Here is a 21,390-nt window from a genome sequence, read left to right on the forward strand (position 1 = left end):
CCTGGTTAATGCCATTTTGAGGATGCTGGAATTATATGTTGGACGAACGTGCGCATGCACGTGCACCTACTGGAGACTTTATTCGTAGCTTCATCAGATTAAAACATTGTGACTGGTTGTGTTTATGACACATATAAAAGGTAATACATTTTAAAAGTCAAATGACAAATAGTTAGGTTCTAGGTGGGCGAGGAATAGCTGCTCGGATTGGAGAGGAGGCACGTTAAGCTTTCCTGCCTGCGGGAGCATAAGGACGACTTGGGAGAATAATGATCTGCAACAGACTAAGAATCTAAGAATCAGAAGTAAAAATACTGTGTCTTTCTGTGTCAAGCCATAAGACTCCTGAACAGGAAATCATGGCTACCTGGACTATTTGCATTGTCCCCCCCACCCCACCCCAACCCCCTCTTTTACGGTGCTGCTACTCTATTTATTATCTATGCATAGTCACTTTAACTCTACCCACATGTACAGTTGTTGTCAAAAAGTTTTGAGAATGACACAAATACTAATTTTCACAAAGTCTGCTGCCTCTGTTTTTATGATGGCAATTTGCATATACTCCAGAATGTTATGAAGAGTGATCAGATGAATTGCAAAGTCCCTCTTTGCCATGAAAATGAACTTAATTCCCAAAAAACATTTCCACTGCATTTCAGCCATGCCACAAAAGGACCAGCTGACATCATGTCAGTGATTCTCTCGTTAACACAGGTGAGAGTGTTGACGAGGACAAGGCTGGAGATCACTCTGTCATGCTGATTGAGTTAGAATAACAGACTGGAAGCTTTAAAAGGAGGGTGGTGCTTGAAATCATTGTTCTTCCTCTGTTAACCATGGTTACCTGCAAGGAAACACGTGCCGTCATCATTGCTTTGCACAAAAAGGGCTTCACAGGGAAGGATATTGCTGCTAGTAAGATTGCACCTAAATCAACCATTTATCGGATCATCAAGAACTTCAAGGAGAGAGGTTCAGTTGTTGTGAAGAAGGCTTCAGAGCACCTTAGAAAGTCCAGCAAGCGCCAGGACCGTCTCCTAAAGTTGAATCAGCTGCGGGATCGGGGCACCACCAGTGCAGAGCTTGCTCAGGAATGGCAGCAGGCAGGTGTGAGTGCATCTGTATGCACAGTGAGGCGAAGACTTTTGGAGGATGGCCTGGTGTCAAGAAGGGCAGCGAGGAAGCCACTTCTCTCCAGGAAAAACATCAGGGACAGACTGATATTCTGCAAAAGGCACAGGGATTGGACTGCTGAGGACTGGGGTAAAGTCATTTTCTCTGATGAATCCCCTTTCCGATTGTTTGGGTCATCCGGAAAAAAGCTTGTCCGGAGAAGACAAGGTGAGCACTACCATCAGTCCTGTGTCATGCCAACAGTAAAGCATCCTGAGACCATTCATGTGTGGGGTTGCTTCTCAGCCAAGGGAGTGGGCTCACTCACAATTTTGCCTAAGAACACAGCCATGAATAAAGAATGGTACCAACACATCCTCCGAGAGCAACTTCTCCCAACCATCCAAGAACAATTTGGTGACGACCAATGCCTTTTCCAGCATGATGGAGCACCTTGCCATAAGGCAAAAGTGATAACTAAGTGGCTCGGGGAACAAAACATCAACATTTTGGGTCCATGGCCAGGAAACTCCCCAGACCTTAATCCCATTGAGAACTTGTGGTCGATCCTCAAGAGGCAGGTGGACAAACAAAAACCCACAAATTCTGACAAACTCCAAGCATTGATTATGCAAGAATGGGCTGTCATCAGTCAGGATGTGGCCCAGAAGTTAATTGACAGCATGCCGGGGCGGATTGCAGAGGTCTTGAAAAAGAAGGGTCAACACTGCAAATATTGACACTTAGCATAAATGTAATGTAATTGTCAATAAAAGCCTTTGACACTTATGGAATGCTTGTAATTATACTTCAGTATACCATAGTAACATCTGACAAAAATATCTAAAAACACTGAAGCAGCAAACTTTGTGAAGACCAATACTGGTCAAAACTTTTGACCAAGACTGTACATATTACCTCAATTACCTTGACTAACCGGTGCCCCCGCACATTGACTCTGTACCGGTACCCCCTGTATATAGCCTCCCTACTGTTATTACACATTGACTCTGTACCGGTACCCCCCTGTATATAGCCTCCCTACTGTTATTTCCCATTGACTCTGTACCGGTACCCCCTGTATATAGCCTCCCTACTGTTATTACACATTGACTCTGTACCGGTACCCCCCTGTATATAGCCTCCCTACTGTTATTTCCCATTGACTCTGTACCGGTACCCCCTGTATACAGCCTCCCTACTGTTATTTCCCATTGACTCTGTACCGGTACCCCCTGTATATAGCCTCCCTACTGTTATTTCCCATTGACTCTGTACCGGTACCCCCTGTATACAGCCTCCCTACTGTTATTACACATTGACTCTGTATCGGTACCCCCTGTATATAGCCTCCCTACTGTTATTTTATTTTAGTGCTGCTCTTTAATTATTTGTTATTAATTTTTTACTTATCTATATTTTACTTAACACATATTTTTCTTAAAACTGCATTGTTGGTTAAGGGCTTGTAAGGAAGCATTTCCCTGTAAGGTCTACACCTGTTGTATTCGGCGCATGTGGCATATAATATTTTATTTGTTTTGATTCTGTCCAGAGTAGACCCACAACTGGTCCAAATGGAATTAAATATTCAAATCACAGGGCTTTTGCGCCGTTATTTCTGATGACATTTTCACTGAGTAGAATGTTGTACTCACTTGAAAACAATAATGCAAGTATTGATTGCAGTGTGGAGTTGTAGGCTAGTCTAGGGAGGATAATTATATTGTCCCTAAACAAGATCAATAGGGGAGGTTTTTGAGCTGCATGTCTCATGTTTGATCATCAACCTGGCCTCACCTGGCCTCACCTGGCCTCACCTGGCCTCACCTGGCCACACCTGGCCTCACCTGGCCTCACCTGGCCACACCTGGCCTCTCCTGGCCTCACCTGGCAACACCTGGCCTCACCTGGCCTCACCTGGCCTCACCTGGCCACACCTGGCCTCACCTGGCCACACCTGGCCTCTCCTGGCCTCACCTGGCAACACCTGGCCTCACCTGGCCTCACCTGGCCTCACCTGGCCACACCTGGCCTCACCTGGCCACACCTGGCCACACCTGGCCACACCTGGCCTCACCTGGCCTCACCTGGCCTCACCTGGCCTCTCCGCTGCCTATCAGCTATTCCTCTATCTTCATATTGAAAATGGATGCAGCTTTGAATGCTTTTATGTGTGGTATGATTGCTAGTTGGCCTATTGCAGATCTGGACAAATGATCCACCTACCACTATTGTCACTATGAATGGTGGATAGAGGGCAGGATAGACAGACTGGTAGACTATATTATCACTATGAATGGTGGATAGAGGGCAGGGTAGACAGTTAGACTGGTAGACTATATTATCACTATGAATGGTGGATAGAGGACAGGGTAGACAGTTAGACTGGTAGACTATATTATCACTATGAATGGTGGATAGAGGGCAGGGTAGACAGACTGGTAGACTATATTATCACTATGAATGGTGGATAGAGGGCAGGGTAGACAGTTAGACTGGTAGACTATATTATCACTATGAATGGTGGATAGAGGGCAGGGTAGACAGTTAGACTGGTAGACTATATTATCACTATGAATGGTGGATAGAGGGCAGGGTAGACAGACTGGTAGACTATATTATCACTATGAATGGTGGATAGAGGGCAGGATAGACAGACTGGTAGACTATATTATCACTATGAATGGTGGATAGAGGACAGGATTGACAGTTAGACTGGTAGACTATATTATCACTATGAATGGTGGATAGAGGGCAGGGTAGACAGACTGGTAGACTATATTATCACTATGAATGGTGGATAGAGGGCAGGATAGACAGTTAGACTGGTAGACTATATTATCACTATGAATGGTGGATAGAGGGCAGGGTAGACAGACTGGTAGACTATATTATCACTATGAATGGTGGATAGAGGGCAGGATAGACAGTTAGACTGGTAGACTATATTATCACTATGAATGGTGGATAGAGGGCAGGGTAGACAGACTGGTAGACTATATTATCACTATGAATGGTGGATAGAGGGCAGGATAGACAGACTGGTAGACTATATTATCACTATGAATGGTGGATAGAGGGCAGGGTAGACAGACTGGTAGACTATATTATCACTATGAATGGTGGATAGAGGACAGGGTAGACAGTTAGAATGGTAGACTATATTATCACTATGAATGGTGGATAGAGGGCAGGGTAGACAGACTGGTAGACTATATTATCACTATGAATGGTGGATAGAGGGCAGGATAGACAGACTGGTAGACTATATTATCACTATGAATGGTGGATAGAGGGCAGGGTAGACAGTTAGACTGGTAGACTATATTATCACTATGAATGGTGGATAGAGGGCAGGGTAGACAGTTAGACTGGTAGACTATATTATCACTATGAATGGTGGATAGAGGGCAGGGTAGACAGTTAGACTGGTAGACTATATTATCACTATGAATGGTGGATAGAGGGCAGGGTAGACAGACTGGTAGACTATATTATCACTATGAATGGTGGATAGAGGGCAGGGTAGACAGTTAGACTGGTAGACTATATTATCACTATGAATGGTGGATAGAGGGCAGGATAGACAGTTAGACTGGTAGACTATATTATCACTATGAACGGTGGATAGAGGGCAGGGTAGACAGACTGGTAGACTATATTATCACTATGAATGGTGGATAGAGGGCAGGATAGACAGACTGGTAGACTATATTATCACTATGAATGGTGGATAGAGGGCAGGGTAGACAGTTAGACTGGTAGACTATATTATCACTATGAATGGTGGATAGAGGGCAGGATAGACAGTTAGACTGGTAGACTATATTATCACTATGAACGGTGGATAGAGGGCAGGGTAGACAGACTGGTAGACTATATTATCACTATGAATGGTGGATAGAGGGCAGGATAGACAGACTGGTAGACTATATTATCACTATGAATGGTGGATAGAGGGCAGGGTAGACAGTTAGACTGGTAGACTATATTATCACTATGAATGGTGGATAGAGGGCAGGGTAGACAGTTAGACTGGTAGACTATATTATCACTATGAATGGTGGATAGAGGGCAGGATAGACAGACTGGTAGACTATATTATCACTATGAATGGTGGATAGAGGGCAGGATAGACAGTTAGACTGGTAGACTATATTATCACTATGAATGGTGGATAGAGGGCAGGGTAGACAGTTAGACTGGTAGACTATATTATCACTATGAATGGTGGATAGAGGACAGGATAGACAGACTGGTAGACTATATTATCACTATGAATGGTGGATAGAGGGCAGGATAGACAGACTGGTAGACTATATTATCACTATGAATGGTGGATAGAGGACAGGATAGACAGTTAGACTGGTAGACTATATTATCACTATGAATGGTGGATAGAGGACAGGGTAGACAGTTAGACTGGTAGACTATATTATCACTATGAATGGTGGATAGAGGACAGGGTAGACAGACTGGTAGACTATATTATCACTATGAATGGTGGATAGAGGGCAGGGTAGACAGTTAGACTGGTAGACTATATTATCACTATGAATGGTGGATAGAGGGCAGGGTAGACAGTTAGACTGGTAGACTATATTATCACTATGAATGGTGGATAGAGGGCAGGATAGACAGACTGGTAGACTATATTATCACTATGAATGGTGGATAGAGGGCAGGGTAGACAGTTAGACTGGTAGACTATATTATCACTATGAATGGTGGATAGAGGGCAGGGTAGACAGTTAGACTGGTAGACTATATTATCACTATGAATGGTGGATAGAGGGCAGGGTAGACAGTTAGACTGGTAGACTATATTATCACTATGAATGGTGGATAGAGGACAGGGTAGACAGACTGGTAGACTATATTATCACTATGAATGGTGGATAGAGGGCAGGGTAGACAGTTAGACTGGTAGACTATATTATCACTATGAATGGTGGATAGAGGGCAGGGTAGACAGTTAGACTGGTAGACTATATTATCACTATGAATGGTGGATAGAGGGCAGGATAGACAGACTGGTAGACTATATTATCACTATGAATGGTGGATAGAGGGCAGGGTAGACAGTTAGACTGGTAGACTATATTATCACTATGAATGGTGGATAGAGGGCAGGGTAGACAGTTAGACTGGTAGACTATATTATCACTATGAATGGTGGATAGAGGGCAGGATAGACAGTTAGACTGGTAGACTATATTATCACTATGAATGGTGGATAGAGGGCAGGGTAGACAGACTGGTAGACTATATTATCACTATGAATGGTGGATAGAGGGCAGGGTAGACAGTTAGACTGGTAGACTATATTATCACTATGAATGGTGGATAGAGGGCAGGGTAGACAGTTAGACGGGTAGACTATATTATCACTATGAATGGTGGATAGAGGACAGGGTAGACAGTTAGACTGGTAGACTATATTATCACTATGAATGGTGGATAGAGGGCAGGGTAGACAGTTAGACTGGTAGACTATATTATCACTATGAATGGTGGATAGAGGGCAGGGTAGACAGTTAGACTGGTAGACTATATTATCACTATGAATGGTGGATAGAGGGCAGGGTAGACAGTTAGACTGGTAGACTATATTATCACTATGAATGGTGGATAGAGGACAGGGTAGACAGTTAGACTGGTAGACTATATTATCACTATGAATGGTGGATAGAGGGCAGGGTAGACAGTTAGACTGGTAGACTATATTATCACTATGAATGGTGGATAGAGGGCAGGGTAGACAGTTAAGACTGGTAGACTATATTATCACTATGAATGGTGGATAGAGGGCAGGATAGACAGACTGGTAGACTATATTATCACTATGAATGGTGGATAGAGGGCAGGGTAGACAGACTGGTAGACTATATTATCACTATGAATGGTGGATAGAGGGCAGGGTAGACAGACTGGTAGACTATATTATCACTATGAATGGTGGATAGAGGGCAGGGTAGACAGTTAGACTGGTAGACTATATTATCACTATGAATGGTGGATAGAGGGCAGGATAGACAGACTGGTAGACTATATTATCACTATGAATGGTGGATAGAGGACAGGGTAGACAGTTAGACTGGTAGACTATATTATCACTATGAATGGTGGATAGAGGACAGGGTAGACAGTTAGACTGGTAGACTATATTATCACTATGAATGGTGGATAGAGGACAGGGTAGACAGACTGGTAGACTATATTATCACTATGAATGGTGGATAGAGGGCAGGGTAGACAGTTAGACTGGTAGACTATATTATCACTATGAATGGTGGATAGAGGGCAGGGTAGACAGACTGGTAGACTATATTATCACTATGAATGGTGGATAGAGGGCAGGGTAGACAGACTGGTAGACTATATTATCACTATGAATGGTGGATAGAGGGCAGGATAGACAGACTGGTAGACTATATTATCACTATGAATGGTGGATAGAGGACAGGATAGACAGTTAGACTGGTAGACTATATTATCACTATGAATGGTGGATAGAGGGCAGGGTAGACAGTTAGACTGGTAGACTATATTATCACTATGAATGGTGGATAGAGGACAGGATAGACAGTTAGACTGGTAGACTATATTATCACTATGAATGGTGGATAGAGGGCAGGGTAGACAGTTAGACTGGTAGACTATATTATCACTATGAATGGTGGATAGAGGGCAGGGTAGACAGTTAGACTGGTAGACTATATTATCACTATGAATGGTGGATAGAGGGCAGGATAGACAGACTGGTAGACTATATTATCACTATGAATGGTGGATAGAGGACAGGATAGACAGTTAGACTGGTAGACTATATTATCACTATGAATGGTGGATAGAGGGCAGGATAGACAGACTGGTAGACTATATTATCACTATGAATGGTGGATAGAGGACAGGATAGACAGACTGGTAGACTATATTATCACTATGAATGGTGGATAGAGGGCAGGATAGACAGACTGGTAGACTATATTATCACTATGAATGGTGGATAGAGGGCAGGATAGACAGTTAGACTGGTAGACTATATTATCACTATGAATGGTGGATAGAGGGCAGGGTAGACAGTTAGACTGGTAGACTATATTATCACTATGAATGGTGGATAGAGGGCAGGATAGACAGACTGGTAGACTATATTATCACTATGAATGGTGGATAGAGGACAGGATAGACAGACTGGTAGACTATATTATCACTATGAATGGTGGATAGAGGGCAGGGTAGACAGTTAGACTGGTAGACTATATTATCACTATGAATGGTGGATAGAGGGCAGGATAGACAGTTAGACTGGTAGACTATATTATCACTATGAATGGTGGATAGAGGGCAGGATAGACAGTTAGACTGGTAGACTATATTATCACTATGAATGGTGGATAGAGGGCAGGATAGACAGACTGGTAGACTATATTATCACTATGAATGGTGGATAGAGGGCAGGGTAGACAGACTGGTAGACTATATTATCACTATGAATGGTGGATAGAGGGCAGGATAGACAGACTGGTAGACTATATTATCACTATGAATGGTGGATAGAGGGCAGGATAGACAGACTGGTAGACTATATTATCACTATGAATGGTGGATAGAGGACAGGATAGACAGTTAGACTGGTAGACTATATTATCACTATGAATGGTGGATAGAGGACAGGGTAGACAGACTGGTAGACTATATTATCACTATGAATGGTGGATAGAGGGCAGGGTAGACAGTTAGACTGGTAGACTATATTATCACTATGAATGGTGGATAGAGGGCAGGATAGACAGACTGGTAGACTATATTATCACTATGAATGGTGGATAGAGGGCAGGATAGACAGACTGGTAGACTATATTATCACTATGAATGGTGGATAGAGGACAGGGTAGACAGACTGGTAGACTATATTATCACTATGAATGGTGGATAGAGGGCAGGATAGACAGACTGGTAGACTATATTATCACTATGAATGGTGGATAGAGGGCAGGGTAGACAGTTAGACTGGTAGACTATATTATCACTATGAATGGTGGATAGAGGGCAGGATAGACAGACTGGTAGACTATATTATCACTATGAATGGTGGATAGAGGACAGGATAGACAGTTAGACTGGTAGACTATATTATCACTATGAATGGTGGATAGAGGGCAGGGTAGACAGTTAGACTGGTAGACTATATTATCACTATGAATGGTGGATAGAGGGCAGGGTAGACAGTTAGACTGGTAGACTATATTATCACTATGAATGGTGGATAGAGGACAGGATAGACAGTTAGACTGGTAGACTATATTATCACTATGAATGGTGGATAGAGGGCAGGGTAGACAGTTAGACTGGTAGACTATATTATCACTATGAATGGTGGATAGAGGACAGGATAGACAGACTGGTAGACTATATTATCACTATGAATGGTGGATAGAGGGCAGGGTAGACAGTTAGACTGGTAGACTATATTATCACTATGAATGGTGGATAGAGGGCAGGGTAGACAGTTAGACTGGTAGACTATATTATCACTATGAATGGTGGATAGAGGGCAGGGTAGACAGTTAGACTGGTAGACTATATTATCACTATGAATGGTGGATAGAGGGCAGGATAGACAGACTGGTAGACTATATTATCACTATGAATGGTGGATAGAGGGCAGGGTAGACAGACTGGTAGACTATATTATCACTATGAATGGTGGATAGAGGGCAGGGTAGACAGTTAGACTGGTAGACTATATTATCACTATGAATGGTGGATAGAGGACAGGATAGACAGTTAGACTGGTAGACTATATTATCACTATGAATGGTGGATAGAGGGCAGGATAGACAGACTGGTAGACTATATTATCACTATGAATGGTGGATAGAGGGCAGGATAGACAGACTGGTAGACTATATTATCACTATGAATGGTGGATAGAGGGCAGGATAGACAGTTAGACTGGTAGACTATATTATCACTATGAATGGTGGATAGAGGGCAGGGTAGACAGACTGGTAGACTATATTATCACTATGAATGGTGGATAGAGGGCAGGATAGACAGACTGGTAGACTATATTATCACTATGAATGGTGGATAGAGGGCAGGGTAGACAGTTAGACTGGTAGACTATATTATCACTATGAATGGTGGATAGAGGGCAGGATAGACAGACTGGTAGACTATATTATCACTATGAATGGTGGATAGAGGGCAGGGTAGACAGTTAGACTGGTAGACTATATTATCACTATGAATGGTGGATAGAGGGCAGGATAGACAGACTGGTAGACTATATTATCACTATGAATGGTGGATAGAGGGCAGGGTAGACAGTTAGACTGGTAGACTATATTATCACTATGAATGGTGGATAGAGGACAGGGTAGACAGTTAGACTGGTAGACTATATTATCACTATGAATGGTGGATAGAGGACAGGGTAGACAGACTGGTAGACTATATTATCACTATGAATGGTGGATAGAGGGCAGGGTAGACAGACTGGTAGACTATATTATCACTATGAATGGTGGATAGAGGACAGGGTAGACAGACTGGTAGACTATATTATCACTATGAATGGTGGATAGAGGACAGGGTAGACAGTTAGACTGGTAGACTATATTATCACTATGAATGGTGGATAGAGGGCAGGGTAGACAGTTAGACTGGTAGACTATATTATCACTATGAATGGTGGATAGAGGGCAGGGTAGACAGACTGGTAGACTATATTATCACTATGAATGGTGGATAGAGGGCAGGATAGACAGTTAGACTGGTAGACTATATTATCACTATGAATGGTGGATAGAGGACAGGATAGACAGACTGGTAGACTATATTATCACTATGAATGGTGGATAGAGGACAGGGTAGACAGTTAGACTGGTAGACTATATTATCACTATGAATGGTGGATAGAGGACAGGATAGACAGTTAGACTGGTAGACTATATTATCACTATGAATGGTGGATAGAGGACAGGGTAGACAGTTAGACTGGTAGACTATATTATCACTATGAATGGTGGATAGAGGACAGGGTAGACAGTTAGACTGGTAGACTATATTATCACTATGAATGGTGGATAGAGGGCAGGGTAGACAGTTAGACTGGTAGACTATATTATCACTATGAATGGTGGATAGAGGGCAGGGTAGACAGACTGGTAGACTATATTATCACTATGAATGGTGGATAGAGGGCAGGGTAGACAGACTGGTAGACTATATTATCACTATGAATGGTGGATAGAGGGCAGGGTAGACAGTTAGACTGGTAGACTATATTATCACTATGAATGGTGGATAGAGGGCAGGATAGACAGTTAGACTGGTAGACTATATTATCACTATGAATGGTGGATAGAGGGCAGGGTAGACAGTTAGACTGGTAGACTATATTATCACTATGAATGGTGGATAGAGGGCAGGGTAGACAGTTAGACTGGTAGACTATATTATCACTATGAATGGTGGATAGAGGGCAGGGTAGACAGACTGGTAGACTATATTATCACTATGAATGGTGGATAGAGGACAGGATAGACAGACTGGTGGACTATATTGACCTGTTTTTCAGTAAAAGCGTAGGTCCTAAGGGCAGTACCAAAACACCTTGATACAGGGGAGGAGCCTGCAAGCAGATGGGGATATGTGGCTGTATAGAAGAAGTGACGTAGTGACACCTGTGAAACAGAGAATGGAAACCAGGGGCAACCCTCCCCTATTTTGGCCCACCCCAGTAAATGTCTCACTCCCCTAGCTGAGGGATAAACTCTAAACCAGGGGTGTCCAACTCATTCCATGGAGGGCCGAGTGTCTCCTGGTTTCTGTTTCTTCCTTTCAACCAGGTGAGGGGAGTTCCTTACTAAGCCCTAGACAACCAGGTGAGGGGAGTTCCTTACTAAGCCCTAGACAACCAGGTGAGGGGAGTTCCTTACTAAGCCCTAGACAACCAGGTGAGGGGAGTTCCTTAATAAGACCTAGACAACCAGGTGAGGAGAGTTCCTTACTAAGACCTAGACAACCAGGTGAGGGGAGTTCCTTACTAAGCCCTAGACAACCAGGTGAGGGGAGTTCCTTAATAAGACCTAGACAACCAGGTGAGGAGAGTTCCTTACTAAGACCTAGACAACCAGGTGAGGAGAGTTCCTTACTAAGACCTAGACAACCAGGTGAGGAGAGTTCCTTACTAAGACCTAGACAACCAGGTGAGGAGAGTTCCTTACTAAGACCTAGACAACCAGGTGAGGGGAGTTCCTTACTAAAACCTAGACAACCATGTGAGGGGAGTTCCTTACTAAGACCTAGACAACCAGGTGAGGATAGTTCCTTACTAAGACCTAGACAACCAGGTGAGGGGAGTTCCTTACTAAGACCTAGACAACCAGGTGAGGAGAGTTCCTTACTAAGACCTAGACAACCAGGTGAGGATAGTTCCTTACTAAGACCTAGACAACCAGGTGAGGGGAGTTCCTTACTAAGACCTAGACAACCAGGTGAGGGGAGTTCCTTACTAAGACCTAGACAACCAGGTGAGGAGAGTTCCTTACTAAGACCTAGACAACCAGGTGAGGGGAGTTCCTTACTAAGACCTAGACAACCAGGTGAGGAGAGTTCCTTACTAAGACCTAGACAACCAGGTGAGGAGAGTTCCTTAATAAGACCTAGACAACCAGGTGAGGAGAGTTCCTTACTAAGCCCTAGACAACCAGGTGAGGAGAGTTCCTTACCAAGACCTAGACAACCAGGTGAGGAGAGTTCCTTACCAAGACCTAGACAACCAGGTGAGGGGAGTTCCTTACTAATCAGTGACATTAATTCATCAATCAAGTCCAAGGGAGGAGTGAACATGCAGACACTCGGCCCTCCGTGGAATGAGTTTGACACCTGTGACAGTCTGGCTGAAATGACTCTCAGGCCGCATCCCAAACGGTACCCTATTCCCTATATAACGCACTACTATTGACTAAGGTCCTATGGGCCGTGGTCTAAAGTAGTGCACTATAAAGGTGACCGTGGTCTAAAGTAGTGCACTATAAAGGTGACAGGGTACCATTTGGGACGCGGCCTCCCTGGTCTGTCATAACCAGCACCTGCCTCCCAGACCTGGAACACTTTCCATTGGTTCAGTTCAGCTGATGGTGGACCTAGGCTCCCCACCACAGGGCAGCAGGCGTCCTGTCCTTTAGTCCCCCTTCTGATGGTGGACCTAGGCTCCCCACCGCAGGGCAGCAGGCGTCCTGTCCTTTAGTACCCCTTCTGATGGTGGACCTAGGCTCCCCACCACAGGGCAGCAGGCGTCCTGTCCTTCAGTCCCCCTTCTGATGGTGGACCTAGGCTCCCCACCGCAGGGCAGCAGGCGTCCTGTCCTTCAGTCCCCCTTCTGATGGTGGACCTAGGCTCCCCACCACAGGGCAGCAGGCGTCCTGTCCTTCAGTCCCCCTTCTGATGGTGGACCTAGGCTCCCCACCGCAGGGCAGCAGGCGTCCTGTCCTTCAGTCCCCCTTCTGATGGTGGACCTAGGCTCCCCACCGCAGGGCAGCAGGCGTCCTGTCCTTCAGTCCCCCTTCTGATGGTGGACCTAGGCTCCCCACCGCAGAGCAGCAGGCGTCCTGTCCTTCAGTCCCCCTTCTGATGGTGGACCTAGGCTCCCCACCACAGGGCAGCAGGCGTCCTGTCCTTCAGTCCCCCTTCTGATGGTGGACCTAGGCTCCCCACCACAGGGCAGCAGGCGTCCTGTCCTTCAGTCCCCCTTCTTACCTTCCCTCACCCCCTCAGCAGCTCTTTGTTGTTGATTATTGTGTAGTGAATCTGTTGCTGTGAAGTTTCCTCCTCAAACTGTTGGTAAAATATTAATGACGTATAAATTAACTAATCCATTAATTAAGTGCTAATTAAGCTACTGTATGGACACCACACTCAACCATCTCTCCCTCTCTTCCGCAGCAGAAGTTAACAGCTGAGTGTGTGTTCAGAGAGCAGTTTGAGGAGAACTGGTACAACACATACGCCTCCACGCTCTACAAACACAACGACACCGGACGCTTCTACTACGTAGCGCTTAACAAGGACGGCTCGCCGCGGGAGGGGGGCCGGACTAAGAAACACCAGAAACTAACCCACTTCCTGCCTCGGCCTGTGGAGCTGGAGAAGATCCCCCAGGCTTACAGAGATCTGTTCCAATACAGGTGACCTGGGCTGAGCCTGGGAGAGAGGGAGGAGGACAGGGAGGAGAGAGGTGGACAGGACTCAGTACTCCCACTGACCTCGCTCCCCAGCCTCAAGCCCCGACCCCCTAAGAAGGTGTTTATGGTATTGCCCCTCCAGCCAAAAGGCCCCCCTCCCGTTCCTCCGAGGACCACCGACCAGAGAGATAAACACAGCTTGTGCTCCTGGACGTTAACTCTCTGAGATCGCTGTTTGACCTCAGAGGGGTCAGAGCGGAGCGGAGGAGACGCTCTTCTCTCCAGCCACTGAGGAGAGAGAGTTGGTCCCACTAGAAAGAGGGGGCTGGCATCAGGCCCATAAGACCTCCCTCTGGAGGAGAGCACAGAGTTGAGCGGAGGAGACAATCTCTTCTCTGAACGGATACGGCGGGAGAGATGGAGGGAGAGATGGAGGGAGAGATGGAGGGAGAGGGACTGGCATCAGGCCTGTATAACTGCCTAACCCACCCTGGGATAACCGCAGGTTAAAACCACCTGCACCACTAACCACCAGAAGACAAAGACTTTTCCTGATGAGAACCACTTTTATACATAATAAGATACTTAACCAGCAATCACTGCAAATATAAAAGGGTTTGGGGTTAGTCCTCAGCAGTTTGAGTAGCACCAAAGGGTCTGAGGACTAGTAATGGAAAGTTGATCGGACTAGCTGAGATGGCCAGTGGACACTACTCTAGCCAGCCATTCACCACAGCAACCAGATAACTCCAGGGAGGGGAGGGATTGACCAATGAGAGTTGAGAGAATGTCAGAGTGTTCTAAAGCAACGTGTAGAGAAGTCATCTTCTGACTTGTCATTGTGATGTCAGGGCTGAGCTGGAGAGAGAGTACGCTACTAACAGTTATGTATATGTGATGGAGACAGATTGGCCATGAGGGAGCATCCAGATGTAGCAGGGTTGGCAGAACTTGGCACATAAGCTATATGATACATGTAAAACATTAAAACAGTAGGACAGTCAAGGAGAGGATGATGCTTCTAGATTGTGGTTCAACGAAATGCCGATGACAACGAATGAGAAATCATGAAAAGAATAGGCTTGTATTGAGACAAACTGAAGAGACACTATATACACAGCAGTATGTGGACACCCCTTCAAATTAGAGGATGCTATTTCAGCAACACCCGTTGCTGACAGGTGTATAAAATCGAGCACACAGCCATGCAATCTCCATAGACAAACATTGGCAGTAGAATGGCCTTACTGAAGAGCACAGTGACTTTCAACGTGGCACCGACATAGGATGCCACCTTTCCAACAAGTCAGTTTGTCACATTTCTGTCCTGCTAGAGCTGCCCGGGTCAACTGTAAGTGCTGTTATTGTGAAGTGGAAATGTCTAGGAGCAACAACGGCTCAGCCGCGAAGTGGTAGGCCACACAAACTCACAGAACGGGACCGCCTAGTGCTGAAGCACGTAGCGCGTAAAAATCATCTGTCCTCGGTTGCAACACTCACTACCGAGTTCCAAACTGCCTCTGGAAGCAACGTAAGCACAAGAACTGTTCGTCGGGAGCTTCATTAAATGGATTTCCATGGCCGAGCAGCCACATACAAGCCTAAGATCACCATGCGCAATGCCAAGCGTCAGCTGGAGTGGTGTAAAGCTCGCCGCCATTGGACTCTGGAGCAGTGGAAACGTGTTCTCTGGAGTGATGAATCACGCTTCACCATCTGGCAGTCCGATGGACGAATCTGGGTTTGGCGGATGCCAGGAGAACGCTACCTGCCCCAATGCATAGTGCCAACTGTAAAGTTTAGTGGAGGAGGAATAATGGTCTGGGGCTGTTTTTCATGGTTCAGGCTAGGCCCCTTAGTTCCAGTGAAGGGAAATCTTAACGCTACAGCATACAATGAAATTCTAGACGATTCTGTGCTTCCAACTGTGACAACAGTTTGGGGAAGGTCATTTCCTGTTTCAGCATGACAAAGGCCCCATGCACAAAGCAAGGTCCATACAGAAATGGTTTATCGAGATCGGTGTGGAAGAACTTTACTGGCCTGCACAGAACCCTGACCTCAAAACCATCGAACACCTTAGAGATGAATTGGAACGCCGACTGCGAGACAGGCCTAATCGCCCAACATCAGTGCCCGACCTCACTAATGCTCTTGTGGCTGAATGGAAGCACAGCAATGTTCCAACATCTAGCGGAAAGCCTTCCCAGAAGAGTGAAGGCTGTTATAGCAGCAAAGGGGGGATCAACTCCATATTAATACCCATGATTTTGGAATGAGATGTTTGAAGAGCAGGTGTCCACATACTTTTGGTCACGTGGTGCAGTTCCTAACTGTTAGGAAGAGGCTAGGGGAAAACATCTGACAATCTCCAATGTAAGACATAATAAGATGAAAGTGCACTTACTAGTGAGGTTACACTACTAGACTACAGTGAGGTTACACTACTAGGCTACAGTGAGGTTACACCACTAGACTACAGTGAGGTTACACTACTAGACTACAGTGAGGTTACACTACTAGACTACAGTGAGGTTACACTACTAGACTACAGTGAGGTTACACTACTAGACTACAGTGAGGTTACACTACTAGACTACAGTGAGGTTACACTACTAGACTACAGTGAGGTTACACTACTAGACTACAGTGAGGTTACACTACTAGACTACAGTGAGGTTACACTACTAGACTACAGTGAGGTTACACTACTAGACTACAGTGAGGTTACACTACTAGACTACAGTGAGGTTACACTACTAGGCTACAGTGAGGTTACACTACTAGACTACAGTGAGGTTACACTATTAGACTACAGTGAGGTTACACTACTAGACTACAGTGAGGTTACACTACTAGGCTACAGTGAGGTTACACTACTAGACTACAGTGAGGTTACACTACTAGGCTACAGTGAGGTTACACTACTAGACTACAGTGAGGTTACACTACTAGACTACAGTGAGGTTACACTACTAGGCTACAGTGAGGTTACACTACTAGACTACAGTGAGGTTACACTACTAGACTACAGTGAGGTTACACTACTAGACTACAGTGAGGTTACACTACTAGACTACAGTGAGGTTACACTACTAGACTACAGTGAGGTTACACTACTAGACTACAGTAAGCTTGGGGATGAAAGCACTTATCTGACCAGAGCAAAGCTGTGGTGTGTGTCTGTAGGAGGGTTAGGGTTATGGAGGGAGAGCTTTAGAATGGAGGGAGAGCTTTAGAATGGAGGGAGAGCTTTAGAACAGAGGGAGAGCTTTAGAATGGAGGGAGAGCTGTAGAACAGAGGGAGAGCTGTAGAATGGAGGGAGAGGTTTAGAATGGAGGGAGAGCTTTAGAATGGAGGGAGAGCTTTAGAACAGAGGAAGAGCTGTAGAACAGAGGGAGAGCTTTAGAATGGAGGGAGAGCTTTAGAATGGAGGGAAAGCTTTAGAACAGAGGGAGAGCTTTAGAATGGAAAGAGCACATTAGAATGAGGAAGAGCTTTAGAATGAAGGGAGAGCTTTAGAACAGAGGGAGAGCTATAGAATGGAGAGCTTTAGAACGGAGGGAGAGCTTTAGAATGAGGGAGAGCTTTAGAATGGAGGGAGAGCTTTAGAACAGAGGGAGAGCTTTAGAATGGAAAGAGCGCTTTAGAATGAGGGAGAGCTTTAGAATGGAGGGAGAGGTTTAGTACAGAGGGAGAGCTGTAGAATGGAGGGAGAGCTTTAGAATAGAGGGAGATATTTAGAATGAGGGAGAGCTTTAGAATGGAGGGAGAGCTTTAGAACAGAGGGAAAGCTTTAGAACAGAGGGAGAGCTTTAGAACAGAGGGAGAGCTTTAGAACAGAGGGAGAGCTTTAGAATGAGGGAGAGCTTTAGAATGGAGGGATAGCTTCAGAATGAGGGAGAGCTTTAGAATGAGGGAGAGCTTTAGAATGGAGGGATAGCTGTAGAATGGAGGGAGAGCTTTAGAATGGAGGGAGAGCTTTAGAACAGAGGGAGAGCTTTAGAATGGAGGGAGAGCTTTAGAATGGAGGGAGAGCTTTAGAACAGAGGGAGAGCTTTAGAACGGAGGGAGAGCTTTAGAATGAGGGAGAGCTTTAGAACAGAGGGATAGCTTCAGAATGAGGGAGAGCTTTAGAATGAGGGAGAGCTTTAGAATGGAGGGATAGCTGTAGAATGGAGGGAGAGCTTTAGAATGGAGGGAGAGCTTTAGAACAGAGGGAGAGCTTTAGAATGGAGGGAGAGCTTTAGAATGGAGGGAGAGCTTTAGAATGGAGGGAGAGCTTTAGAATGGAGGGAGAGCTTTAGAATGGAGGGAGAGCTTTATAATGGAGGGAGAGCTTTATAATGGAGGGAGAGCTTTAGAACAGAGGGAGAGCTTTAGAATGGAAAGAGCGCTTTAGAATAAGGGAGAGCTTTAGAATGGAGGGAGAGCTTTATAATGGAGGGAGAGCTTTAGAACAGAGGGAGAGCTTTAGAACAGAGGGAGAGCTTTAGAACGGAGGGAGAGCTTTAGAACAGAGAGAGAGCTGTAGAATGGAGGGAGAGTTTAGAATGGAGGGAGAGTTTAGAACAGAGGGAGAGCTTTAGAATGGAGGGAGAGCTTTAGAACAGAGAGAGAGCTGTAGAACGGAGGGAGAGCTTTAGAATGAGGGAAAGCTTTAGAACAGAGGGAGAGCTGTAGAATGGAGGGAGAGCTTTAGAACAGAGGGAGAGCTTTAGAATGAGGGAGAGCTTTAGAATGAGGGAGAGCTTTCGAACCGAGGGAGAGCTTTCGAACCGAGAGAGAGCATTAGAACCGAGGGACAACTTTAGAACAGAGGGAGAGCTTTACAACAGAGGGAGAACTTTAGAACAGAGGGAGAGCTGTAGAATGGAGGGAGAGTTTAGAACAGAGGGAGAGCTTCAGAATGAGGGAGAGCTTTAGAACGGAGGGAGAGCTTTAGAACAGAGGGAGAGCTTTAGAACAGAGGGAGAGCTTTAGAATGAGGGAGAGCTGTAGAATGAGGGAGAGCTTTCGAACCGAGGGAGAGCTTTAGAATGAGGGAGAGCTTTAGAATGAGGGAGAGCTTTCGAACCGAGGGAGAGCTTTCGAACCGAGAGAGAGCATTAGAACCGAGGGACAACTTTAGAACAGAGGGAGAGCTTTACAACAGAGGGAGAACTTTAGAACAGAGGGAGAGCTGTAGAATGGAGGGAGAGTTTAGAACAGAGGGAGAGCTTCAGAATGAGGGAGAGCTTTAGAACGGAGGGAGAGCTTTAGAACGGAGGGAGAGCTTTAGAATGAGGGAAAACTTTAGAACAGAGGGAGAGCTATAGAACCGAGGGAGGGCTGTAGAATGGAGGGAGAGTTTAGAACAGAGGGATAGCTTCAGAATGAGGGAGAGCTTTAGAACGGAGGGAGAGCTTTAGAACAGAGGGAGAGCTTTAGAACAGAGGGATAGCTTCAGAATGAGGGAGAGCTTTAGAACGGAGGGAGAGCTTTAGAACGGAGGGAGAGCTTTAGAATGAGGGAAAACTTTAGAACAGAGGGAGAGCTATAGAACGGAGGGAGAGCTTTAGAATGAGGGAGATTTTTAGAATGGAGGGAGAGCTTTAGAACGGAGGGAGAGCTTTAGAACAGAGGGAGAGCTTTAGAACGGAGGGAGAGCTGTAGAACAGAGGGAGAGATTTACAACAGAGGGAGAGTTTTAGAATGAGGGAGAGCTTTAGAATGGAGGGAGAGCTTTAGAACAGAGAGAGAGCTGTAGAATGGAGGGAGAGTTTAGAATGGAGGGAGAGTTTAGAACAGAGGGAGAGCTTTACAACAGAGGGATAACTTTAGAACAGAGGGAAAGCTTTAGAACAGAGGGAGAGCTTTAGAACAGAGGAAGAGCTGTAGAACAGAGGGAGAGCTTTAGAATGGAGGGAGAGCTTTAGAATGGAGGGAGAGCTTTAGAACAGAGGGAGAGCTTTAGAATGGAGGGAGAGCTTTAGAATGGAGGGAGAGCTTTAGAATGGAGGGAGAGCTTTAGAATGGAGGGAGAGCTTTATAATGGAGGGAGAGCTTTATAATGGAGGGAGAGCTTTAGAACAGAGGGAGAGCTTTAGAATGGAAAGAGCGCTTTAGAATAAGGGAGAGCTTTAGAATGGAGGGAGAGCTGTAGAACAGAGGGAAAGCTTTAGAACAGAGGGAGAGCTTTAGAATGGAGGGAGAGCTTTATAATGGAGGGAGAGCTTTAGAACGGAGGGAGAGCTTTAGAATAAGGGAGAGCTTTAGAATGGAGGGAGAGCTTTAGAACAGAGGGAGAGATTTATAATGGAGGGAGAGCTTTAGAACAGAGGGAGAGCTTTAGAACAGAGGGAGAGCTTTAGAACAGAGAGAGAGCTGTAGAATGGAGGGAGAGTTTAGAATGGAGGGAGAGCTTTAGAACAGAGGGAAAGCTTTAGAACGGAGGGAGAGCTTTAGAATGAGGGAAAGCTTTAGAACAGAGGGAGAGCTTTAGAATGGAGGGAGAGCTTTAGAACAGAGGGAAAGCTTTAGAACGGAGGGAGAGCTTTAGAATGAGGGAAAGCTTTAGAACAGAGGGAGAGCTGTAGAATGGAGGGAGAGCTTTAGAACAGAGGGAGAGCTTTAGAATGAGGGAGAGCTTTAGAATGAGGGAGAGCTTTCGAACCGAGGGAGAGCTTTCGAACCGAGAGAGAGCATTAGAACCGAGGGACAACTTTAGAACAGAGGGAGAGCTTTACAACAGAGGGAGAACTTTAGAACAGAGGGAGAGCTGTAGAATGGAGGGAGAGTTTAGAACAGAGGGATAGCTTCAGAATGAGGGAGAGCTTTAGAACGGAGGGAGAGCTTTAGAACAGAGGGAGAGCTTTAGAACAGAGGGATAGCTTCAGAATGAGGGAGAGCTTTAGAACGGAGGGAGAGCTTTAGAACGGAGGGAGAGCTTTAGAATGAGGGAAAACTTTAGAACAGAGGGAGAGCTATAGAACCGAGGGAGGGCTGTAGAATGGAGGGAGAGCTTTAGAATGAGGGAGAGCTTTAGAATGGAGGGAGAGCTTTAGAACGGAGGGAGAGCTTTAGAACAGA

At 45.4% G+C, this 21,390-nt stretch overlaps 1 protein-coding gene across 1 annotated transcript in view; it reads left to right on the forward strand.

Annotated features, from left to right (window-relative positions):
• Positions 1 to 14,325, forward strand: part of LOC311119665 (fibroblast growth factor 16-like) — a gene marked incomplete at both ends in the record, with an annotated part of 32,469 nt that extends 18,144 nt beyond the window's left edge. Inside the window, one exon of the mRNA XM_084194334.1 lies at positions 14,080 to 14,325. Coding sequence (XP_084050460.1) covers positions 14,080 to 14,325 — 246 coding nt within the window. The remainder of the gene's footprint in view (positions 1 to 14,079) is intronic.
• Positions 14,326 to 21,390: the final 7,065 nt, after the last annotated feature.

The sequence above is a fragment of the Coregonus lavaretus genome (assembly GCF_964263955.1).
Source record: "Coregonus lavaretus genome assembly, contig: HAP1_SCAFFOLD_2225, whole genome shotgun sequence".
Lineage (NCBI taxonomy): Eukaryota > Metazoa > Chordata > Actinopteri > Salmoniformes > Salmonidae > Coregonus > Coregonus lavaretus.